This window comes from Pterocles gutturalis, unplaced genomic scaffold (genome assembly GCF_000699245.1).
Source record: "Pterocles gutturalis isolate BGI_N339 unplaced genomic scaffold, ASM69924v1 scaffold15932, whole genome shotgun sequence".
NCBI lineage: Eukaryota > Metazoa > Chordata > Aves > Pterocliformes > Pteroclidae > Pterocles > Pterocles gutturalis.
In genome coordinates, this window is record NW_010113085.1 from 35,049 (window position 1) to 61,877 (window position 26,829).

The following is a 26,829-nucleotide window of genomic DNA, read 5'->3' on the forward strand; positions in this document are numbered from 1 at the left end:
ATGTGAAAAGATAAAATGAAGTATGTTGCTGGACTGCATAAAGAAGGTAAGTATTTCTCTCTACTAGAGAGATGAGGAAAACTTAAGTTCAAGGAATGTTCAATTATGTAGAAGGATTTTGGAGTTGAAAGATAGTAAAAGGTGTGGAACTCTCTCTAACAGGGGATTGTGGAGGCCATAATTAAACTTGGAATGGGGTTGAATGTGTCTTGATGCAACAAAAGACAATAAAAATGTTTATAATAAATATATTAGCAAAAAAAAGGAGAGCTAAAGAGGATCCCCATCCTTTATTGGATGTGGGGGGAAACATAGTGACAAAGAATGAGGAAAAGGCTGAGTTACTTAATGCTTTCTTTGCTTCAGTCTTTAATAGTAAGACCAGTTGTTCTCTGGGACCTAACCCCCTGAGCTGGAAGACAGGAATGGGGAGCAAAATGAAGCCCCCATAATCCAAGGGGAGATGATTAGGGACCTGCTACACCACTTAGTCACACACGAGACTATGGGGCCAGATGGGATCCACCCAAGGTTACTGGGAGAGCTGGCAGAAGTGCTCACCAAGCCACGTTGTTATCTGTCAGCATGTCATCTGGCTGAGGAGATCGCAGCTGACTGGAGTTAGCAAATGTGATGCCCATTTACAAGAGGGGCTGGAAGGAAGATCTGGGGAACTACAGTCCTCTTGGTCTGAGCTTGGTGCTGGGGAAGTTTATGGTGCAGAACATGAGTGCCATCACACAGCACGTACAGGACAACCAGGTGATCAGGTCCAGCCAGCATGGGTTTATGAAAAGTGGGTCCTGCTTGAGTAACCTGATCTCCTTCTATGACAAGGTGACCTGCTTAGTAGATGAGGGCAAGGCTGTGGATGTTGTCTGCCTGGGCTTTAGTAAATCCTTTGACACTGTTTTCCACAGCATTCATCTGGGCCCAAAGAGTTGCGGTGAACAGACTTTAACCCAGTTATGGGCTGGTCGCAACTGGTGTTCTCCAGGGCTCAGTACTGGGGCCAGTTCTGTTTAATATCTTTATCAATGATCTGGACGAGGGGATTGAGTGCACCCTCAATAAGTTTGTAGATGACACCAAGTTGGGCGGGAGTGTTGATCTGCTGGAGGGTGGGAAGGCTGTACAGAGGGATCTGGACAGGATGGATTGATGGGCTGAGTACAGTTGTAGGAGGTTCAACAAGGCTCAGTGCCAGGTCCTGCACTTGGGTCACAACAACCTCATCCAACACTGCAGGCTTGGGGAAGAGTGTCTGGAAAGCTGCCTGGTGGAAAAAGAACCTGGGGGTGTTGGTCGACAGCCAACTGAATATGAGATGGCATGTACCTAGGTGACCAAGAAGGCCAATGGCATCTTGGCTTGTATCAGAAATAGTGTGACCAGCAGGACTAGGGCAGTGATTGTCTCCCTGTACTTGGCACTGGTGAGACCATACCTCGAATACCATGTTCAGTTTTGGGCTCCTCCCTACAAGAAGGACATTGAGGTGCTGGAGCGTGTCCAAAGGGCAACGAAGCTGGTGAAGGGTCTAGAGGACAAGTCTTCTGAGGAGCAGCTGAGGGAAGTGGGGTTGTTTATTCTGGCGAAAAGGAGGCAAAGGGGAGACCTTATCACTCTCTACAACTACCTGCAAGTAATAAGTGATAGGACAAGAGGAAACGGCCTCAAGTTGTGCCACGGGAGGTTTAGATTGGATGTTAGGAAAAATTTCTTGATCAAAAGGGTTACTAAGCATTGGAAGAGTCTGGCCAGGGAAGTGGTGGAGTCGCCATCTCTGGAGGTATTTAAAAGAGGTGTAGATGTGGTGCTTAGGGACGTGGTTTAGTGGTGGACTTGGCAGTGTTAGGTTTATGGTTGGACTTGGTGATCTTAAAGGTCTTTTCCAACCTAAATGATTCTATGATACCATATATAATTATAAAGCATGCTATGTCAGAGGAATACCAAACCTTTTGTTTCAGGCTTTCTGCTATTAGAAGTCCAGGTTGAACCTCATAAAAATGAGAGATCATTGGACGTCTGCATGTGACAGGATTCTTGCATCATCTTCCAATACAGTCTGTGGTCCCATTATTTTAAGTGAGGTTCTGGAACAAGTGGGGCTTAAGTCTGATTTATTATGGTAATACTTGTATGCCTTTTTGCTTAAATATCATTATTATCCACTAAAGAAAAATATTTCCGTTTTCGTTCTATGTTTTCACAAAAATATTTGAAATAGCTAGTGTAAAATGGACTTTATTTATCCACTTATGTTAATTTCAGACCTGTGATAAATGTATTTTTATTTTTAACAGTATCATTACAGGATATCAACATGAAAAAAGCATTCAAGAGCTCAACAATTCAAGATCAGCAGGTAGTTTCAAAGAACAGCATTCCTAACCCAGTGGCTGATATTTATAATCAGAGTGACAAACCACCACCTCTGAATATTCTTTCACCTTATAGGTATGGAAATATTATTTACTTACATTCTTGTACTTTGCCCTTTATCTCCTAGTTGTATACAGAGAATAATTACAGCAGAAGGGAAAAGCTGTAGTGGTTATTGAGATTTGTTTTTTCAGAGACTTCCCTGTTCATGTAAACAAAAATTGCTATTACCACACTTAAAGTCTTAAATTGTACCTCACAAAAATCATATTTCAGTGTAAGTGTTACATGGCAGCACAGAATCAGAGAGCATGGGCCATTGATTCTGTGAAAAGTGAAAAGAAAATTAATAATATACTAAACTGCTTTTTTTGGTTCATTTATCCAGAAAGCTGGATTTGTTGGTTTAGCTTTCTCCTAACACACACACACATGTGCGCACACACACAATCTTTACCTTTTCTTTTCCTGGTTGCTTAATGGTGAATAAAAAAGCAGCAAGCAGGACTTCATTTCCTGTTTTCTTTTTGTGTTTCCTTTAAGCTTAGTGTTGTTCATGAAATCAGTATAATTTGTCTGAAGGGTTGTAGACAATGTCTTTACTGCATCCTTCAGCTTTTGAGAGCAGCTAGATTGTGAGGCATCTGTGTAAAGCAGGTACTCAATTTGCAGTAAATTATTTGAAATTTTTTTAGGAATGACAGAGCATTTGCAGTGTATTTGATTTTTAAAAGCTTTTACTTTTGAAGTAAAGTTGTTAGATTATAGCTGAAGGACATGGTTTTTTTGCCACTGCTGCAGACAATGGTGGTGTTTGATTGTTTGTAGGCATCCAGTTAGTGAGAGTTGTTATCGATCAGCTGTTCTGCACAGCTATGTCCTAATAGGTATCTGGATGACAGTGTTATTGACCTTTGTTATTCCTGTTTTATCAGGGATAGTTTAGTGAAATTTACTTGAATTATATTTCTTGTTAAGTCTTTTCCATCTGCTGAATTTAAATTATTTCTATTTGCCTTGGACAGGGCTTAAATAAACTTCAACTTGTAGTTCGACCAAAGCTGGAGGGATGGAAGTGTGGCCCTGGTACCCCCTTGAGTAGGTTAGGTGTTTGTAGTGAGGAGATGTAGCACACAAAAACTAAAGGGTTTATGGCTGTATGACCAGGCAGTATACAAGATCTGCTCTCTGTACCCTGCTCCAGCAGTCGAAGGTTTCCATGTGCTGGATCTCCATCGCTCTACATCTTGCCAGTAGAAATTGGTATTCAGATGCCATCAAAATTTACACAGGAAGAAATTGGGGCCCACAGCCAAAAGAGACTCTGAAGGACACTAGTTTAGCACGCTAGACTGGAATTGCAATCATGTGCTGTTTGGACCATGCCAGCTACCCTGCCGTGTTGATTTCCCCTACACCCCGTTCCTTTCCAGGCATTTAGGATATTAGAAGATTGCCTGTTTCTGGGTCATGGGGTCAAATTAGGATTTAGTAGCATATGGTTTTTTTGTGACTTCTTAGTCTGGGTGACGCTAGCTCCTGCCAGTTGGAGCTGGCAAGTGCAGATCAGCTCTGTCTCAAATTGTCCCAGTCTGGTAGGATTCAGCCTTTCAGTTGCTAGCCCTTTCCTAGCCCTTCCCCTTGTTAGAAGAGTCCCACTGAGAGCAGCTACTGTCTTGTGCTTCCTGTCATAAGAGCAAAGGTACTCAGACCTTATTCCTATATTCAGATCTTGAGACCTGTCTGGATTGAGCCAAATAGTCCTTTTCTACTTCTTTTGAGACAGTTGAGTTCTATTCTTGTACTCTTCTGTCCCTTACACATGCTGTCTTGGCACTGATCTTCGTGTAGCACCAGTGAGTTTCCCTCTGGTAAGCCAGTTGATGCAGGAGCCTGGTTACCTCAGGCTGAGCTCTGATAAAGTGTACCCTGGCACCTTGCCTCCCAAGAAAAAGACTGGATTCCACCCTTTTTCCCCTGGAATTCTTGGCATGAGTAAAGTAAATTTTGAGCTGTAACTACCAAGGGTGGCATTTAATGTATTTGGCATGCTGTCATCCTATAATGCAAAAAGAGAAAACTTGGATGATTGTCAAAGGTGAGTTTTGTTAGTTTGAAAAATACTAATTCATATTTTCTTAGCTTTTCTTCTACTGTATTTCCAGGGATGATAAGAAAGATGGATTGAAGTTCTATACTGATCCTTCCTATTTTTTTGATCTTTGGAAAGAAAAAATGCTACAAGATACTGAAGATAAGCGAAAAGAAAAGAGAAGGCAAAAGGTAAAAGCAGAAGCATAATAGCAAATGTATGTCTTGTGATTTTGTGTATGGCTGTCCAGGCATAAAAATTGCTAGGTCATACTTAGTTTGTTAGCATGGAAAGATTATTCTTCCTTATACGTGGCTCTAAATTCAGTTTGTTAAGGATTTTGTAGCTCATACCTGCTTTTTTAAGAAGTTAGCAAATTTAATTTTAGGAGTACTCTAGTTATCCTCCAAGATACTTGCTTTAATCCTTTGCCAGTATCTGCGTATTAGTACTTGGCAAAATGGCCCTGTTGTGCTTCGGAAAAAGACACTGTGATTTGGGGCGGGGAGGGTAGGAGAGGAGCTTGAATGCAGTTTCCTTTATTTTCATAGGTTTTTTTTTTTAATCCAGCAACATCAACTCCTGTAGCACAGCATGAGCTTATCCAGAAATAATTATTTTCTCGAGTTTTTAAATTCCTTGATAATAACTCTTCACTTTTCTACACCTTTTACAAGTTAGTAAGATGATAATACACTACAAAGTTACTCTGTGGTTCAGCAATAAGAGAAGATTAATTTTAGGAGTAATATTCTTTGTTTCCTTCAAGTTTAAAAGAAACAAAACAAGGCTTTTTTTCCTAGAAGTGTCTTCAGTCCTTCTGGAATATCTTCAGCAGTGTGATCCAAGATGTGTGTTCCGATGCAATCAAGATTTTCTTGATGGATTTTAGTTTTGAACAAAGAAATAAGTTGCTACTTGTGCAGCTTTGCTGTATTTTTTTTATCAAAGCTGATGGCTTTAAGATTTTTCAAGATAATTCTGAAAAAAAAAGTGAAGAAGGAAAGTTTGAAGGAATGACTGCCTATTTTACCTGGAAGATGCCCTTTATAGATAGGTTCAGTGAGAGATAAAGGATTTAAAACAGAAATCTAAACAAGATGCATAGACTGCTCAGAGGAAATAGGAATCTACCTGTTTTCAGTACACATGCACACATATATGCACATACATGTGTGTGTGTACACATGCGTAGATATCATCTATATTAGCATACCTATGCGTGTGTATGCATAAACAGGTATGAGATATCAGTATATCTACATGTATTGTACATGTGTATATACATAATGTCTGAATATACATGCTAATGTATATTTGTGTATATACATCATGTGTTTAATGCATGTGTATATATGTGGTGCTATATATGGTACCTGCTTGGAAATCAACTTGTAGGGCATGACTGGGAAGATTTCCTATTCTGTTTTTATAAAGCTATTAATTCCTTGTTCCTTTTGCTAGACAAAACTTTCCAACTACAACATTTTTAAACAAAATGAAAAGACTTGGTTTAACTATAACATTTTGTGAATTCATGATTTTAAAAGTTTTGCAATAAATCAGATCTTCCTGTTAGGAGTGTAAGTCACAAATGTTTTCTGTTTTGACAGGTATCTCAGTATTGATATATTAAATAGAGTTTTAAAAGCTGAGTAAACATTTTCAGTAGAAGTTGCTGTCTAAAGCAAAGTATTGGAAAATATTAACTTGGTTATTTGTATAATTGTATACAAATGTATATGCATGGTTATAATCCCACTATATTCTCAGTATACTAAGTCACAGAGCCGGGTAAAAGGCTGAAAATAATTAAAGTAGCTTTCATTCTCTAGTTGTTTTTTAAAATTTCATTCCATATTTCCATATGAAAAAATATATAGGGATAATTGCACCCTTTGGGTTTTTTCCTCATCTTTTTCCCTTCAAATTTAGATCTTTTCACTAGAGAGGGGGATAAAAAAAACCCTATCAACTGCTAAATTTTTCATTCTGGTTTAATATTATAAAGGAGAAAAAGGAAAAAAATCCAAAAGCATTGAAAAAATTATAGCAGAATATCGCTTGAAAATTTTATGATAGCTTTAGAGAGATTTTTACAAAACTACTTATATATAAACTTGCTTTTAGACTGTTTTAGGCAACACATCTCAGTTATTTCCATCCGTGGTATTTTAATTGTCATACTAGAGTCTGCAAACCAGATATAAAATGTGCTCAGTGGCAGTCATGTAGGACTATAGCTGTGTATCACAGAAATGTCCCTTGATAAATTCTACCTGAAGTGCTATTTGACTTGATTAAATGTGTAACAAGACCAACTAAGAAGAAAGCAGCATGGATTTGAGTTTCCATGGAGAGATGTCACTTTGTGACAGGAAGAAGTCTGGTTTTTGGCTTTCCAGAACCTGGCGTGCAAGTGAGCTTTTTATCATCTGGAACCTCCAGAGGGTGGGAGGGCTTGGGTGAAAGTGTCTCTCAGGCACCATTCATTCCCCGGGTTGCTTAACAGACTGTCATTTTCTTTTTTTCCTGGTCATTATAGCAGTGGCCAGGAATGAATCCAGAGAATCTATTAACAATTTGGGGGCTTGAAGTTGTATTTTGAATCTACCAAGTGATAATTCCTTAGGTAATTTGTACCTACAGAAGCACAAAATATAAAAGTTGAGAAACTGTGCAGGTGAAGGATATATATATTGTTCACCAAATTATAAACTAGACATCCAAATGCAGTCCTACTCAGCTGACCAAATATAGCTGATTTTTAGCCCCAATTTTTCAGGTTGTCAGTGAAGCCTGAGAGTACCCCTTACACTAGAGAATAGTTCTTTCAGTATTATTTTGGTAATTTGCCTTAAATGCTTGAGGTGTTGCAGCAGAAGGCTTGTGAAGAGTTTAATTTTCCTGATTTCAAATATTGTACCTGTTTATTGTTTCTGTATTCAGTTTCATTGAAGAAATCTAGCAGAGGCTTTCTCTGATTTGGTTCTTTCAGGTGAACTTTTTCTCGAAAGAAAGCTGCAACTTTAATTCTTTAAGTTTAAAATCTGTGGTTTCAGTAGATCAGTGGCTAAGAGTTTGGTGAAGTTAGTTTTGACTTTTGCATATATCATAACATTATAAATTGTATTGCTGTAGTAGACCAGTTTTGTTAACCAAAGGAAAGTTGTTCTACTGTACTTTTTATTGTTTCCTGTTTTTTTCTGAGGAATGATGAGTTATTTAAATAAGTAGATATCCTTAAATTTAGAGGGCTTGTATTTCAAAAATGGTTCTTGATGACTTGTGATTGATAGGATCTTGTAACTTGTGAAGTCAGGAAAATACTCCAGGCTCACGCTTCCAATTTTTTGAAAGTATTTGCAAATACTTGCTGAAGCTACTTTCTGTTACTAGCTCTACTTCTTTATTAAGATGCTTGAAATATCATTTGCTAACTCTTGATGCAAATATCAAACTTAAAATTAACCTTGTTTGAAGAGTCTAATATGTTTGTTGCGTTTGCTGAAATCACTTCCTGCCAACAGCTGAATGATGTCCCTATTCTCTGGCTTAACCTTGGCATCTCCTTGTCTGCCACAGTTTCTGTTATGTTTGGTTAAAGGAAGTAACTACTCTAATATTTTTTTAACTTTCCTAAGAAATATTTTTAACTGTAGTTGTTTTGAAAGGCTTCAGCTCCCCTACAATTGTTGTGATTGCCCTGGATGCTAACACTAGGGCTGTCACCATGCTTTGTCATGGTAATGAAAGAATTACTGGGACAATTTAAAACTACTCTATTACAAGTATATGTAGTTAGAGGCATATATGGTTTTGGCAGATGCTAGTAATTGGCCTGCCCCACTGTTTTGGAAGAGATTAAATGTTTTTTGAGATGTGTTTTTATACTAATTAATTAAAAAAATCAATACCAGTAGGGTTTCGTACTGTTGAGTAGAAAGGGTTCCAGAACATTTATTCATTTGCACACTTAATGATGCTGGCCTGGAAAAACCTATTCAACTGAAATCTGATCCAACAAAAACAAACTAAACTTTGTGTTTATGTTGTTTATTTATTGATGCATATGTATCTACCTTTTTCATAAAAGCCATAGTGATCTCTTTAAAACCAAACTTTTAAATAGGTGGTTATATGTAAGCAGTCATGTAAGCACTCCTGATTGCACAGGAATTGTGTGAAAATTGTTTTCCCAGTAGCATCATACATTGGTTAAAAGGTGGATATTTGTTATCTAGAAACTTGCAAGAAATATGTAGTTGTGACCCTTAGAGGATGGAGTTACTATTCTGTGAGAAAACTAAAGGGTATTTTCAGTTAACCAAAAGTCCTACTTATACTATTCTCTCAAATCTGGTATGATTTAGTAACAAAATCTTAATAAGTGAACCAGGACAAAAGTCACAAATTAAAATAAATTTTGGAGCAATCAAATGAAGAAGACAGATGTAAAGCCTTTAACAAGTATATATTCAACCATAGCAATTAACAAAACCTTAGATTTTTAAAATAAAGCATGACTGAATCTGTATCCCTTTTCCTCCAGTTCCTGTATTGGGTAATTTTGATGTGAAGAAGTGGTATTAAAAGAGAAAGCAAAGCCTTGTGTAACCTGGATTGAAAAAGGGCGTGATTCTAAAAACTTTTAGGAGGAAAAAGATTTTATAGGAAGTAATTAAGAACCAAGGTGATGATCTTCACTTGACATGAATCAGATCAAAAACCTACTCACTGCAGGGGCCAGCAATGAGCAAGAGTTGTCAGAACATTTGGGTGTTGAACTTCAGAAAGAAGTTTCTCTGTCATTCTTAATGTTAGCAGATGTGAATCATGAGGTCCATCCCCATATGGACTTACACAAACAAGCAAGAGATCCAAAACAAGGGCAAGCAAGCAGTTTGATAGTTTGGGGTGTTTTTGTTGGTTATATAATGCCAAATAGATTATTTCAGATTATTTACTCTGTGCTGTTTGGCAGTTGGAGTAGAATACCTGTGTTAATCTGTGATGTACCTTTTTCTTTTTGGTAAGACTGGCGCTCCAACTATTGTGCCTTGCTTTGAAGGTAGAGATTCCACAATAAAATGCTTGCGTATCAGCATTTTCCTAGACTCTTCTCTAAATACAGTTGAATATGCTGTATTCTCAGAATATCAAGATACTTCTTTCCTGAGAAACTATTTTTCTAGCAGCCAAAAGCCTAATACCAGCTTCTTAATAGATAAAACATGTTTAGCCTATTTATGAATTAGTGTTGTAAGATGTGGGCTCTAGAGTTGATTAAAAAAATAAAAAAATCTAATGCCCTCAAATGTTGAGAAAAGGAGTAGCACATATCCTTCTCAGTTCTGATGGAGCACACTTGTTAATTTCTCTACTGAAGTGCTAATATGGTTTTTATAGTCATACTGAGTATTCAGTGGGTGAGAATGATATTTCAGAAGTGTGAATGCGTTGAGTCCCACTATTAGAAGATCTTACTGATAAACGCTTACATTGATTGGGCCTGAAACTATATAGAAAGATTTTAAAAGACAGAACAGACTGGTCTGTCATGAAGCTACCAAGCTGGAATATATTACTGGCCTGAATATTATGGACATGTTGCGGAGAGGATTATTGTCATCCATTTTTACGTAGGATAATGGAAAACAACGATGAGGAAAAAGTAGGAGGAATTTCGCTAGTTAATCAGATCTAAGAAGGGAGAAGAAGTTAAAATCATAAAAAAAATAGTTTCACATAGACTGTGAAATAGGAAAGTGTTTCTAATTTTTCTCTACTTCCCCAAGGCCTCAGGTGACTGTGACCCTAACAAATAGCCAAAATAACCCTGATCATTTTTAACACATTCTCGTAAGATTGATTTGCAGGAGAAGGAAATCACAAATGCTTCGGGATGGTCAAAATAAATGACAAATTATGTCAGAAGTTGTTAAGCTTTCTGGCTTTTAAAGTCAATCACGTTTCTGTGTGTTGGGACAAACAGTAGGTCAGTATCACACCAGCATGTGCATCCTGCAGAAGGCAAAGCAGCAGTCTTAGTACTAATGAGGTTGATAGCTTAAAGAGATATTTGCAGTGCAGAGAAATTTTACGAAGACTTGGCTTCATCTGAAAATCTGGTCTTATTTTCATACGCCCTAACTGCATTTTAACCAGCTTTTTTCCTTTCCTTTTTTTCTCTCTTTGCATGCTTTATTTCTTTTGTTTGAACATTAGGAGCAAAAGCGTATAGATGGCACCACCCGTGAGGTGAAAAAGGTTAGAAAAGCCAGGAACAGACGCCAGGAGTGGAATATGATGGCATATGACAAAGAGCTTAGACCTGACAACAGGTTGTCTCAAAGTGTGTACCATGGAGCATCTTCCGAGGGATCACTGTCCCCAGATACTAGGTCTGTTTACAGCAAAGCTGTTTGTTATTCCGTAGTTGTATGTTCAGAAATACTGAGTAGAATTAGGTGTTTTTACAGGCTGAGAATACTTAGAATGGACAAAACATACAATGCATGTTTTAAAGTTATTTTCAAAATTATTTTAAAGCACAAATAACAGATTCTGTAATGATTTTTTCTTCCTCAGCTTCAGATGAGCATTGTGTCGTCATAATGTTATGTACTGTAGTGAAATAAGTGTTTGCTGTAAACTTGATATTTGGTCTTGAGTGGCTGTAGCTGCAAAAGCATTTTAGTCTGTCTCCACTAGATAATGTCGGTGCCTTTTCCTTTGTGTCTAGTTTGCTGTATGTTACACTGCTGATAGCTCAATAAATATTTTTCAGTGATCATCTCAGGCATACTTTTTCTTCTAACAGAATGCTTTAATGGGGGAACAGTTCAGCTTCATCAATGTTATACTGGTCTAAAAAGCAGGCTACAAAACTAGATGCAACATTATTGCTTGAAATAGCAGAAATCTCTGCTTAGAGACACACAGCAGAATTCATCTTCATTGTCTGAGATTCCCATTGAACTGAGTGGGAGTTAACTTCTGGTGTGCATGGAAGTCTGAGTTCATTCACTAAGCTGGTCTCACTAGAGGATTTTCCCTCTTATTTTATTTCTCTGTCATAGTTAATTGCTAGCAGTAATGCTAGGAATAAATAGAATTGACTGGAAAAAGTGTGTGACAATTTAGTGTTTAAATTGTTGGATGGTTACGTTGAGGAAGCAGCCACCACTGCAGAAGTGTGCACTGATACCTTTAGTCTGTTGTCTAGTGGGGGTTAATTAACAAAAAAATCTACTGAGAACTTTTTATATGTAATGTTTTTGTGAAGAGTAATCATGTTGTACTTGAAACAACAAATTTAAAGAAAATTGCTGTTTCAGTAATATATTCAGACCCCCTCTCTCTGTCTGAAATCCTTTAATCACAATTTTTTTTAAAGGTCCTAATGCAAAACATTGTCTCCTGTTTATCAGTCTGTAATGTTTCATTAAGGCTATGATCTCCATAGGCTGATCTGGTAAAATGACATCGGTGTTCAGTTGTCAAGTGCAAGATGTGAATGTTTTCATCATCTGAGTTCTGCCTCTCACACATTTTGAGTCTTTTTCTCGCCTTAACATGTTGCTTCCAGTATTCCTGAGTTTAAATAGTCATATTGAAGTGATCTGTTTTTATTTCCCAGCAATGTCAACATCTATTTGCAGATATCCGTAATGTTTGCAATCTGTAGGATTTTTTTAAGCAGCAATTGTAGGATGCATAATTAGGTTGGATGTAGTGGTATGACAGATATCTTGTACTTTATATAAGTCTTTCAAATTTTATAATATATGGAGAACTTTAAATTTCAGTTAATTAAATTTTAATTATTGAATTCTGACATCTGTGTTTTACATGTATGAAGGGTTAATTTTGTGAGTGGCAGTGAGGTGGAGAGAAGGCTTTCTGGTTTTTATCTTGGGATAGTCTTAGCTGTAGGAACTAAGCTATAAAAAAATCCTGTGCATATAAAAATCAGTACGGGTTTCAGAGACATTTTTATGCTGACAGCTACTGCATGAGCAGTGTGTTATAAATAAGGTCCTAAAGAAGTAGACTGGGCTATATTGTGATTCTTTTTTAATGCTAATGTAAAAAAAAAGCTCATATTTCTTCTCCTTTTCTAATTGTAAGACTTACGCATTAAACGTTGACATCCCAGTGTCCAGACTGTAGCAATTTACAATGTATTTGTTATACTTATTGTACTTTAGAGAGAGAAACACAAGCTGAATCCAAACAGAAACCAGCAAATTAATGTGAGAAAAGTAAGAACAAGAAAAGAAGAGTGGGAGAGAAGGAAAATGGGCATTGAGTTCATGAGTGACGCAAAGAAAATGGAACAGGCAGGAAGCATGAAAGAGGACAAAATGCCCAAAGGGTTTGTCATTTTGTTTTACTCAAAGCCCTGGCTTTTTGTTACTTACCTTGCTTCCAGTCTTACAGATAAGTGCATCAGTTTACTGTGTTCACTAAAAGCCTGGCTGCACAATTGTTCATGACTAAAACAACTGTTTGCAGTAATGGGATGAAGAGATCCTTTTGCTCCCTCTCTTGGGCTTATTTGACAGAGCATCCTAGACTTTGTATCTTTATGAACTCTCTGCTCAACTAATATTTACATTTCCCAGTTTCTCTAAGCTTTTCCAGCAAAATTAATTGTGCAAATAAAAGAAAAAGCATTTTCTAACTTATGAAATTGGTTTTCTCTGCTTTGGTGAAATGTGTTCTTCTGCATAATTTTGAATGCCTGCAGTATTGCTTTCCTTTTTCTGCTGCCGTTGTTAACTCGAGGCAGGCCTGATAAGTATTATCATTTCAAACGATGGACTGTCAAAATCATTGACAAAACCAATATGTCTCCTTGTGGCTACTAAACAACTCTAAAATCTGGAAAAAGCTCTAATTTTTTTGTCTTTTAAAAGCCTGCATTATAGGAGGAAATTCTGCATGCAGCTTGTGTGCTGAAATATTGAAAACATTCAATTTCAGTCCTTTTATGCTGACTTGTCAGACTACTTTATTTTCAAGTTGTGTTAAGCTGAACCATGAATTTTGTTGCGTTTCTTCTTGTGCTTTCTGTGGACTCACAAATAAATGGTGCTTGATAATCAGGAAGTCCTGTTGCAAGAAAAATAATTCTAATTGCATTATTTTTAGCTTTTATTGTGAGCTATTTAGATATTACCCTGTTACCCTTCCATAATCTGTTCTTCTGCATCCATTTACTTTAATTTTAGGTCCCATGCATCTGATGTTACCGATTATTCTTATCCTGCTACTCCGAATCATTCCCTCCATCAGCAGATAGCAATGCCTTCCTATGGAACAGGAGATGGTCCACAGTACATGGCAGCATCCCAAAGCCATGAGCATGAATACAGACCACCTTCCACCACTGTACGACATGCTACTTTAAACAGACCTCAGCAACCACCTCCACCTCCACCCCAGCCTTCAGATGGCCAGCATAGCTCAGTACCTGTGGTACCAGCAGAATATGGGTAAAACTCCTCATTCTTTCCAGTGGATTCTTGACAAACCTAGAGGGATGCATGTTTTTCATAACTGTCATAACATCCAATGCATGCACACAAAAAGACCCCAAATACTTTCCTTATCTACCTGGCAAGGACAGAACAACATTGGTATAATTTCTGTGTATGAACTGAATTTAAGTGAAGAAATGGTGGAAGCAGAAATAATGAGCAGTGTATTGAATGTGGTGAAATGAATATGCTTGTAAAATATTAAGGGTTCCTAATATAATATTAAAAAGGGGATAATTTTCCTTTAAAGTGGAAAATAGTTACAGCATAATTTGAAAATTTTTACATTCAGGAAAGGTGAAAAAAAGTGTTACTGAATGTGATTAATGTTCCAGTCTGTTGCATCCCTGAAATGACTTCTTAAAGGAGCTTATGACAGAATTGGAAGAGATCTCCTGAGACACAGAAGGAAGTTCCTTCCTTCCACAGACAATTCTATAATTCAATATATGAGTTCACCAAACCCCTGTGTAGATATTTTGCCTGAATATATTCTGAAGGAAGGCTTGCTCCAGAGTACTGGCTCTCCAATAGCAGGAAAACAGCTGTTCTATAACCAGTCTGTGCCCATTTGTTCTTTTGCTTAAATAGCTTAAGCTTTTAAGTTGTGACCCCAGGAAAGTTGTAATCATTCTTGCCTGTGCTGTTTTAAACTAAGCAAGCCAAGATTTTTCAGCCTCACTTGATGCATCGTGGGATAGCACTTGCCCGATTCATGGCTGTATCATGCTGTAGCTGACCAGTTATGCTATGATTGACTGCTCCAACCTGCGTTTTCTGTGATTTCCATTTTATAAGGGAAATACTTGTGCTTAGCACCCAGATACATGACCACTGTCAGTGTATCACAGTTGTCATACATTGGCATGTGTCACTGAATGTCATCAGTAACTTTCCTTCAACTCTTGTCTCCTGTATCTAGTTCTTTACATACTTCATAGCTCTTACATTAATTCACTTTTTTCTGCTTCAGAATTTTTAATGACATTTTTAACAAATAAATTAGCTCTTCCCTGTTCCTCCTCTTTAAAGTATCAATCAAATTTATCAATTTTAATTAAGTAACATTTAAATTGATAAACTTGACTAAAGAAGCACATGAGATGCATGACATACCTTTGGTAAAATCTTTCCGTTCATACTTTCCATTGTCTTCCATGCCTGTCCTTTTTATTATCAATTGTTCTAACACTTGTTCTTCTATGGAAGCGATATGCATAGTCTACAGTTTTCTTGGTCCCTTCATCATAGACATGATACTTAATATTCTCATGGAGTAGACGTTTAGTAGCAAATATAGCTTTAACTAGGCAGGAGTATTAAGATAAAATCTCACTTGGTGGAGTGCTGAAAGGACACTGCCTTTAACTTCGTCATCCACCTTAAATCTCCATGTATATTTGACAATTCATATGTTTATAATCACCTGCATATTTAACTCACCAGTTTAAATTCCTTTGGATTTTTGTTTTAGCTGAGATTGGATGAGAGCAGTTTAAGGGGTGATTATTCTGTAAGTCCTAACTTCCAATGCATTAAATGTTTTTGTTCTGTTTTATATAGGATGCTTCCAGCTCAGATGGTGGATTATTACAATCCTGCAGGTCCTCCCCCTCTTCCTCCTCCCCCTGTGATTCCTTCAGCACAAACTGCATTTGTTAGTCCCCTCCAGCTTCCAGTCCCACCTTCCCATTCTGGACTGGTGACTGCCTCTACATATGCAGCTGCTCATCCTCCTCCTTCTAGTGGGCTTGTTGTCACTGCTCCTCCTCCTCCAGGCCCACCTCCTCCCCCTCCAGGCCCTCCTGCTGCAGGTTCATCCCTCTCTTCCTCCCCAATGCACGCTCCTCCAGCTACGGAGGCAAAACGTCATGAACCTGCACAGCCGCCAATAAGTGATGCACGGAGTGATCTTCTGGCTGCTATTCGAATGGGTAAGTGGACACTGAGTTTTTATCTGCTGCTTTTTTTGCAATGAGAGCACTGTGTTTTCAAGTCATCTGAGTTCATGGCTTTTGTTCCCAGCTGGACAGAATGTCATTAGGACAGTAATTAACCACAGGTACAATGCACCTATTCTAACCCTTGTCAACTGTGGCTTTAGGGTTTTTTCTAATGCCTAAAGATGTACAGCTTTGTCAAACATGTTCTAGTGTTTGTGTGAACATAATCAAATGTGTGCTCATTATGTAAAGCAGCCAGTAGATGTCCATGGATTTTTTGCTTCTGTTCAGAAGAACTGAGTTATCCAACACCAGGTTTCAGCCCAATGATATTTAACCAGTGACTAAGGGATGTTCCTGACTTTGCTTACAAGATGGAGCTGTGCATCTATTTCCAAGTACAATTATGAAAACTTTCATCTTCAGATCAAAAGGACTTGTACAGCTGAGAATATTTAGTTTTAACATGTTGTTGGCAGTTTTAGAAGTCTGGTAGTATTCAGTCTCTGAGAATGGATTCCAGTCTGCCTTTTTTGTCCCTCTTTCTTCCTGGCTCAGGGAGGCTCTCTAACTCAATAGTTTTGGTTTGGTTTTTTTTTTCCCCCTTTCTCTTCTTCCTAAACATGTTGTTAGAATACTGTTATTGGTGAGTTTTTTGTATGAAATTTAAAATCTCTTGTGCAGAAAACTTTGAGTCATTTTCTCTACAGGAATTCAGCTGAAAAAGGTGCAGGAGCAACGTGAGCAAGAAGCAAAGCGAGAGCCTGTTGGAAATGATGTGGCAACCATCCTTTCAAGACGCATTGCCGTGGAATACAGTGACTCTGATGATGATTCAGAGTTTGATGAGAACGATTGGTCAGATTGAACCTGGTCCAAGCCAGTGGCAAGTTTGTGAAATGCTTGGCTTCCGTGGTTGCTTTCTTAGCAAGATGTAAAGCAGGACGTTGACATGTGTTAAGGCTAGTAATTGAAGTGCTAAAATTGAGTTGGTATTATTCAGAATGCTGTAGCTTAGCAACTCTGGTAATAATGATGTGATTATGCTTATGCAGATCAGAAACTTGTCTTATTTTCAGTATTTACCGCATCATACTTAAGTGCCACTAAATGTAGCAAATCATGTGCTGCGTGCAAAATATGCTGCAGTTGTTGCACTGTTACAGAACCAGCATTTTATTTTACTTTCCTGATCTCGAAGGGATAAAATATATATTTTTGACTTTACATCTTATTCTTTTAATTACATAAGCAACTTAGGTACTTGTGAATTGGTCTGGTTGTTAGTTTTTGAGGGCAGTTAGCTATATGACTGAGTGAAGTGTTGAGTTCCATAAATATGACTTTTAACTTTTTTATTAGTTACTAATTATGCCCACCTTAGTCTGTTTTTAATCACTTTTGGACTTAGGTTGTTTTGCATACAGAAATGATTTTATATCATCTTTTTCTTTTAAAAATGTTGCAGATGATGAAATGTGTGCTGTGAAGAATGAGTGCACATGATCCAAAATTGACATTTTGTGAGCAGACTGGATATGTTTGTTACAGTACCGGCTCTAGGTTGCTGGCTGCTTGATGGGTAGAGTGCTGGGGGGCCTCCAGTAGGTAGTGGACGCATGTCTGTGTTACAAATGAAAGTTGAAATACCTTTAGAGCTTTTTAATTTTATGATACAGATCAACTAGATGCAAAGACTTCAGGGTAGACCTGATTGAAGCCATATGGTTATTGCAGTGTAGAAGTGTTACTCTGTTATTACTAAAGACTGGAACTTTTGTCAGTCCAGATCTGGCAACCAGATACATTTCACAAGTATTAAACTTGGTCTTTATGCCTGTAGATATAAATGTTTCTAAATAAGTTTTGTTGTTGTTGATTTGTGCATGTATAGTCATTTTCTGTTTCCTGTAGCACGTTTACTCAAAACTACTATTACTTTGAATGTATTTCTTTCCTAGTACATCCCATTGATAAAACATTGGCAGTTAAAACTGTTTTAATGGCTGTTTAGGTACCATGCCATATATATACACTTGTTTTTTTCTTCTCTAGGAGCAGTTGCTGACATGCTGTCTCTATTTTCTTTAAAAATAATTCCCTTTTTTTTTTTTGCAGTACAGTATTAAAATATTTCTGTTTTTTCTCTCTTCTGGACTGAGAGTCAGGCTGCTGCTTTCCCTAATGAGGTTTTAAAATATGTATTCATAGTGGGGGAAGAGTTCTTTCCTTACTAGATTACAGTTTTAATCTTTGTAACTGAAGTTCTGTGTAATTCCAAGTCTAACATTTGATAAAGCTCCTTTATTCTGTGAGGCCCTATTTTTAAAAAGTATGTAAAATAAAAAGAGAAATGGAATATAATGATGTAACTTGTGTTTACACAACTAGCAGTTTTAGTCCTGAGAATGTAACAGTCTAACACAATGTTTGCATGCAGACTATGAGCTACTTCATTGCTGTTTAATCTGCGTATGATTTTCCAGTCTGTGGTGGCTGTCTATGGCAGGGTGGTAACACGCTGCCTCAATGTTGATGTTAAAATTTATCACACAAAGTATGACCGATCTCTGTGTAATAGTGAGCAGCTACAGCTCCTGTTAACTGGTGGCAGCTGAATGTGCTCATCTCTGTTTCAGCTGGAGCTGGTTTTGTCTTTGCCTTAAAATACAGAGCCGAAGGCTGCTTGGTTTTGTGTCCTGCAGTCTGAGGTCTGCGTGTCCACCGCAGATGGCAGAATTTAAGCTGTAGCCTGATTGTGGTTTTCATCAGTCCATGAGAGACGATGTGTTCTGATTATCACGGTGCACTTGCACAACGGTTTGCAAAATGATTCTTTGGATGGGTAGGCTAAAAGTGCAACTGGGACTGCAGTGTCACATCCCTGTGTCGGTGGGGAGAGTGCTCAGTATTCTTTTAACACATGCTGAAATGAAATATCCTGGCAGAAAATTATTTCCAGTCTACTGAAATTTGATATGACAGAAGATATATTTAATGAACATAGAAGTTAGGTGTGTCTGAAATTTTGTAATTTATGTTAATTTTAAATAACAAACATTAAACAAGCAATGAGTTGTGACCAGTTAAAGATAGTGTAGATTTTGCAGTCATAGTAGCCAACCTGTTTTTCTGAACCTGCAATGTTGTTACTTTCCTTTCAGTATTTTATTAATAAAATGTGAATTTGAATTTAGTGATGTAAACTAACATTATTCTAGACTGTTTTTATCAGTTTTATCATACTTTGGATTGTGAATAAGTAACAAATGAATAAAATCTCACTTTTAAGTCTTTCTTTCTTTAGATTAGTAAAATTTTGCTGTTAATCTTTATCCCTTATCAGTAAATAATGGAAATTTAAAACATGAGGCTTCCAAACGCTATCTGTGATCCCAGGAACCATGATTTTGCTGGGATGAAGGCTGGACTCTACAAAACCAGACTCCTTTAAGGTATTGCTGCTTCTCCTAACATGCGTACTCATACTTATTTGTTCTTTTGCACCTTGATTCAAGCTCCACATGGAAGTTCTTGGATGCTGTAAACACATACTAATTTCCCTTAGGTAGCTTTAATTTTTTTTCAGTGAAGTCCTTTAATGGACTTAAACAACAGCTTTGCTCCCAGAAAGAACAGGGCAGAATGTATGAGTTGTATTAGCAAGCCCCCTTTCCCACTTCTATGAATAAGAAAGTCTTTGTAGGTTAATGACACCAAGCACAGTATTGTAAAATGCAAACTCATGTCTGCCTATTACAAATGTATCTGTTTAATTTACAATTAGACTACAGTATTAGACAATTGGTTTATATAGTTCTTTCCAGTGTGACACGATAAACCAGTTGTGCAATACAGAAGCCTAATTGTAAATTAAACATTTGTTTATGCATCTTAGACTTGGTTGTTCCCTGGGAAAATGAGTTCATCTTTAATCTGTTCAACTAAAAATTGCAGTCCCCCAGGTGCTTGGCTCTTATTTCACTGAAATTTTCCGGCTTTGATTTGAACCTAATTCAGGTAATTTAGAGCAAAGACACCAATTCTACATAGAAACTGATTATATGAGCTTGCAAGTTTGGTCCAAAGGCTGTCTTACTGTAAAGCAGTTATAACTGCTCATTTATCAGTGGGGGTTGGAGTAATGAGTGATGATCACTCAGCATGCTGCCTCTACAGCTTTTATGGTTGTCTTTTGAATGTTAAAAAATACTTCCATATGACCAAACTGACATCACTTGTATTTTTAGGTGTTTCAGATTTCTCTGTATTAAGATGAATTGCATGAAGGAAAATAAAATCTTTATTGTAAGAGAGGTGCATGCTGGTCAGAACAAGCTCAAAACTGAGCTCATTTGGGGTATGCAGATGAAGTTGGGAGGAAGGGAAATGACTCTTTAGGAAATTGATTCTTTGATGTATTTTGCAGGTGTGTGCCTCTCATGTGCCAGGCATTGTTTTAATAATAAAAAGGTGTTCTCTTCCACCTGAAACAATGCACCTAAGGATACAGCAAATGCGTGACTTGTAAAAAATGTTTTAAATCTCACTGTAAACTGAACTGAGTATAAACTTGATGATGATGAAAATTTAGTTAGAATCTTGTGGCTGGGAGCTGAGGTTGCATGAATTCAATCTTGAGCTGAGGTACTATTTCCTAGCAGTGGAGTAAAATAAATATTAGAACAGCTTATCCAAAGATGGCTTTGACACTGATTTTTTTTTTTTTTGTAAGGTGAAATTACCCTTTTTCCTCCTGAAAAACCAACCAAGCAAATCCAACCTGCTATATAGTCTTTTGGGGAAAGTTTCCTGGTCTGTTGAGGGGCAGCAAGCCTGAGCTGTTAATTCTGAGTTTGAGATGTTGATGATACCAGTATGTCCGTATGTATGCGTACCCACACACACACAGGAGGCCAAGGATTTTCAGTATCTTGAGGCAGCTCTCTATTCATGTACGTAAGCATTGTCAGTGTGCTCAGTGCTGTATGGGAGATGAAAATACGTGATGAACCCTGCTGGAATCCCTCAGGCCTTGGCATCTGCCACAAAGTAGTCCTGAGTGACTTGAGTTTGTGACTGGACAATGTTTGCGATTCCCTTGGGCTTTAGAGAAAGTATGGGAACTCTGGAAGGACTGTCGGTTTCCAGTCAACCATTGTCTTTCGTTAGAGGTGAAGAGAGAGAATGGGAACACTGGAAAGAAGTCCTTTAAGTACAAAACCGGGAGAAGGAATTTCATATTTTCATTTCTGTAGTAACAGGTGGAGGAAAAGGGTGGTTTTCTCTTGGGTTGTCAAATATCTGTAGGTTTCTCTGGAGAAATGTGTTTTCATCTGTGGTCGACATAGGTGTGCACTCCTGTGTGTGGGAAGCAGTCTTGTGAGTTTGTGCTGGACTGGGCCTGTTTTCAGCTGCATAAGAAGACAAGTAGCCCTTAAGAGATTCTTAAGCTAAATATAGTAGTCTCTTTAGAGATTAATTGTTACTGCTGCAGATAAATAGAGACGTTCTGATCTGATTAGCCGGAGCAGGGGGTACTTCTGCACTTTTCTCTTGGTGAGGGGTCACATGCAGAGGGCTTTGGAGATTAGAGCTGAAGGCTGCAGGTCTCTCAGCAGCTTGTCTTAGAGGCATTGCCTTTCCAAGTCACTCAGCATTTTCAGTTGCTGACCTGCCATCATACCGTGTGAATGTCTGCCCCATTCAGCAATCACTCACATTGCCGATGCAGGTTGAAGGAAGGAAGGAAGAAAGGGCTGGGAATCTGACAAAGTTACCCTAATGCCAGTTGATACTGGGCAGTGTGTCCCATCTGTCTGACGGGAACTCTAAACAGCAGTCCCACCAACTATACTGAAGGAGATGGCAGAACTCATCTGTTTCCTGCATTTTTCTTGAAAACCAGGCTGATGCATTCCCTGTTCGGTTTTCTGAGTAATCCTGCTGTTAATGTTATATTTCACTTGGAAATTTAACTTTCCAGTCCCTTACCAGTTACCTTTCTCTGACTTGCTGAATGGCCTGCACCCACTGCTTGTCACCCTTTACAAATGGGATGCAGTTCCCAGCTGTTGTAAAAATGCCTTTCTTTTGAAGTCCATAGCCCAGTGCCGATTTTTACCTGCAGCCTGTTGGTTGGCCGTGGTTTCTTTCCCTTGAATAGATTCTCATTCCGTGACTGTGCTGGTAACAGTGGATGTTACAAGGGTGCCACTTCCACATGCGGAGCCTTTCTTTACAGAGGATGATGGTAGTAACAGGATTGGTTATCATAGGCTTAGCTTAGTGGTGAATATTTCCAAAGCTGTTGCTCATTCCAGCTATGTGAGAACTCACCTTACCTTTGCCTGTGACATTCTTTGAGATTTGTGTGTATTCATTTTCTCTGGTCTGGATTTGTGGTGTTTTCAGCTATGCCTGGATTGCTAGATTTGCCTGTTCTGTTTCAGTTTCCTTTCAAATTTAGCATATGTCCTAAACCTCTTTTTTCTTAGGATGCCTTCATGCAGCTGGCTAAACTGCTTCTGATTGCCATTATGTTGTGAATGGTATTTCCATCTTTGAGGGAGGATTTTATTTTGTTTCATGTTCTCAGAATTACTAACACAGTAGACTGCCTGTAAAAGCTTCCCCATAGTTTTATTTCTATGGGATTTGTTTATTGCACATTTTCCTGTAACAAATGTTTAGAAGTTTTGCTTACAACAGTCAGTGAACTTTTTGGATTGCTGTGAAGAACTCTTGCACAGTTTCATCAAAATATTTAATCTGACTATGAGAAGAGAATTTTAAGGTATTAATGTGTGCAGCACTGTGTTGCAGTGTATACATTGACATACTGACATACACCTGGATCTTGATTATTTATAAATGTCAGCGATTCCTAGGAACATTTGGAGTGTACTTACTGTTGGATCCTGCTGGCACTTTGCTTTTCCCAGTGGCCAGTCACTGATTTGCCATAACTGTTGAAAAACACTGTTGTGACCTTTCACAAATCATTAAAAAAAATAAAAATATGCGAGATAACCACCTGACTGACTTCCATCAGACACATTCTTATCTGAAAAAAACTAGTTATCTCATTTTTGTCCATCTTCTGTATTCTCCTCAAAACCGCCAGTGATTGTCAAGTCACCCTTTGCTTTTTAAATTATTTAAGAGCCATCTTCATTCTTTAAGTTGACATGGTCTGCCTAGGAAACTGAATTTAGTTCTAGCACATGCTTTAAGTAAAAGATGCTCCATCCCTGTCCTGTGGTGCCCCTCCTGACCTATATTCTGTGCTGTTTCCAGAATTTATATGAATGATTTATATGGCATGATAGATTTACTCTGTACTTTGCCGAAAGAGATAATAAATCCTCACTTTAGGGATTTTCAAATGTAGTTAAAATATACCAAATTGTGAGGCAACTGCTAACAACTAGAATTATTTAAGATACGAGACATGGGGGTTGTGTACCGAATGCCTCACTTAAATGAAGAGAATAACACCACAGATCTGTGCCTTTCTTCTATCTCTTAAATGTGAGGTAGGAAATTTGAGATTTTTAGGATAGAGATGAGGAAAGAAGAGAGAGGCCAGGATTTTTTCAGTGCTAAACAATAGGAGAAGATATTTCAATGAATAATTGATGATACTGCTCTTTATATTGGTTTTATTTTATCTCAATGCAGAAACACCCTCTGAATGCTAAGGCTAAATTTTAACCACCTCCCTGGAGATCACTTTATCTGTTTTATTCTCTTCACCTTAACCATTGCAGTATGTAATGACCTTTCTCTTTGATTCAGCCATCTGTCCGCTTCAGCTTTTATTTCCTTCACTGATCAGATGAGACATGAGAGTACAAATGGCACAGGCAGTGCTGCTGGCCTCGGTACCTGACTGGGATGAGTAGACTTAAGTTGACATTTAAATAGTAAATAGGTCTTTTTTAAAATTCACGAATACAAGAGTTATTAAAGGAGTCTAGTGAACTGGGAATGTGTTCTGTTCAGAAAGCACAACATGGATGTTCAGAGTGGTAGGATATTTAAGGAATATGTGAGTAAAGGATGCTTCTAAAGTGCAGCTCTATTTTAAGGCTTCCAGGTGTGAGCTCTGTACAGTTGCTGCAATTACGAGCCTGCTGCAGGTATTGCGTCTCTCTGTGTTTTAGGCAGCAACCATTTGTTTTCACCTATCTGTTCGAATGCTGACAGGGAACCCAATGCTGTCAAAAGGAAGCAGAAAAATGTGTCGGCTCAAGAAGCATATGTGGAATGAAAATTGGATGGTAATGGGATGGGAAGAGCAAAGGTGACACCTGCAAACATCAGTCATCTTGGCAGGGCAGAACTTGAAGTTATCGGAGGCACCATTAATCTGCTACAGAAATAATGCAGAACTTGAAAGGTCCAGGTCTTTACGTACGTGGCATGGGGACCATCTCACCTCATCGGACTTCATGCCTGTTCTTCCATTTTGTGCCCAAACTAGAGAGAGGAAGGAGAGTCCCTGAAAGTGTTACTTTCCTTCCACTGGAATTGCCTTGAGATTTACAGATGACAGGTCCTCTACTGGAAATAGGTGAAACTGCAGCCTGAACAGCCATAATGTCAACTACTTGGTCAGACCATGTCCATGTTACTCGGAAGTGGACCTCAAAGCGATCGAGTCTGTAACCCAGCAAGCAGTGGGTGCTGGTCAGCACAAGCCAGATTCCAGGAGTGAACAAAACACCTGCTGCTGCTGTGAGAGCAGGTCTCGTGCTCAGCTGTGTCTGGAAGGAATCGAATTCATGCACTGCTCTGTGATGGGAATTAAAGCATTGCAAGTGGGAACAGGCAGATTTGCTGCAGAAGTGCTTCTGATACAAACTAAAATGCTGGTATGGAGAGTGCCTAAATGGTGGCAGTGATCCACATGTGACTGCCACACAGCTCTGTTTTCACAGCTGTTTACCCTTCCCCGCCACACTCACTCCCTTTTCTCCACTACTGCTATCCTCCTTCAACATCCTACGTTGCTCAGCCTGGGAGAGGCAAACATCCGTATCTTTGCACTGTTCGTCTGGCAAAGCGTTGGCAGTTGCTGCAGAAGCATTGCTAATGAAGGGAGTGTTTGTGCCAGCAGCGTGGTGCAGCACATCTCCTACACAGCGTGCGCGGCAGCCTAAACTGGTGCCTTCTCTGGGGCTCATCCTGGCAAACAAGCCAAGTAGGATTAACTAGATAGTGGAAATCTATCAGCTGGCAATTACACTGTAGTATTTGATTAAAATACAAGGCCACATAGTGCAGGAAGCATGAAAATGTTTGAACACGTATTCACCAGTTCAGGAATTCCCTACCCAGCGAGGAGCTGTTTTACTGGGAGGGGGAGCTAGGCTTTGGGCTCCTATGACGCTGCAGCAGTGTCAGGAGAGCTGCAGGAGGGCCCTGGCAGCTTTTACCCTGTTCGAGGCTGTTTAATATCTGGGAAAACAGTAAAATTGAGATTGCTTCAATTCTTTTTGACCTTATTAAAACCTTAGCTTGATTGAGAAGGGGCATGCGAGGAGAGGTCTTCCTTTGCTAACAATGGACCCATACGAGGCTTCTGTCTTCAGCTTGTACCTGAAGCCTTAAAAGCCTGTGACAGGGACATGAGGTGCTGCTGTATGATTTCTGTCCCCTGCAAATGCACCAGGCAAGAGGGACTGTCTGTCTGTAGAAAGATGCTGACCTCCAGTGGACAAATGGGGCAATCATAAGAGTTTATTCTAATTAAAATTTAGCTGTATGAGAACCCAGAAAGCAGATGAAGATCTGGAGGTTCATGCACTTCACTATTCCCAGAACTCTGCATGCCTTTGTTTTTCTATACAGCCATAGAGCAAATATTCCTATGTACCTTGGTGACATTTCAGTGTCTTTTACATTGCTGATTGTCTCAATAAAACAACACCTCTGCAACTTCTTTCCCTCAAAGAACATGTTTTCTGTGAAGGCATGCCCCTGCGCAGACAAGCATCCTGAAATAAGAGAAACTCAGCTATTACGACATGATCTAATGTGAGCTCTGCTCTACTAATTTGATAGCTGCAGGAGGACAGAGAGCCTGGTAACTGTCCTCTGCAGCTCTTTCAACTGTTTGTTCCTCTCTCAGTAACTGAGTGGTACTGCAGTAGAAGTGGGCGTACAGTGAAATCTCAGTGCAGGTGGGTGCTGACTTCTGGAGGCTGAGTCTACTGGTCCTTGATGAAGTTGGAACAAGGCAGAGACTCTCTGAAATGAAAAACTGCCATGAAGCTAAAAGCACAGAAGCAACAAGATATGACAGATGAGGAAGTTACTGCACCTCTGCTGAGCTCTCGCCTGTAAATGTCCTCACAAGTCCTCTGAGCCTGCCCTAGTTGTGAGGGGATGTGACTTTGCACAAATGAAGAGGAGGTCTCCAGGGAAGCTGGGAGAGGTGGGTCAGTCGCAGCAGTTTAGTGTTGGATGTTTTAAGCTTTTTGTTCACAGAATCACAGAGAGGTTGTGGTGGGAAGGGACCTCTGGAGGTCCAGATCATCTGGTCCAACCCCTCTGCTCAAGCAGGGTCACCTAGAGCTGGTTGCTCAGGACCAAGTCCAGGCAGCTTTTCAATATCTCCATGGATGGAGATTTCACCACCTCTCTGGGCAACCTGTGCCAATGCTCTGTCACTCTCATTGTAAAAAACCCTTTTCTGATGTTCAAAGTGAAGTTCCTGTGTGTCAGTTTGTGCCCATGGTCCCTTGAATGCCTGTTGCCTTCAGTTGTGTGCTTGAGCCCTAGGGAAGCTGAGCATCTCTGCTCACCAGCTGTGGTGTCGTAAACACAATGCTGGAGTTAAAAATGGTAA

At 38.9% G+C, this 26,829-nt stretch overlaps 1 protein-coding gene across 1 annotated transcript in view; it reads left to right on the forward strand.

Moving 5' to 3' along the window:
* WASF3 (WAS protein family, member 3) overlaps positions 1-17,193 on the forward strand; it is a 47,953-nt gene extending 30,760 nt beyond the window's left edge. Inside the window, exons 5-10 of the mRNA XM_010074325.1 lie at positions 2,310-2,463; positions 4,554-4,671; positions 10,709-10,884; positions 13,720-13,983; positions 15,592-15,962; positions 16,682-17,193. Coding sequence (XP_010072627.1) covers positions 2,310-2,463; positions 4,554-4,671; positions 10,709-10,884; positions 13,720-13,983; positions 15,592-15,962; positions 16,682-16,839 — 1,241 coding nt within the window. The 3' untranslated portion in view covers positions 16,840-17,193. The remainder of the gene's footprint in view (positions 1-2,309; positions 2,464-4,553; positions 4,672-10,708; positions 10,885-13,719; positions 13,984-15,591; positions 15,963-16,681) is intronic.
* Positions 17,194-26,829: the final 9,636 nt, after the last annotated feature.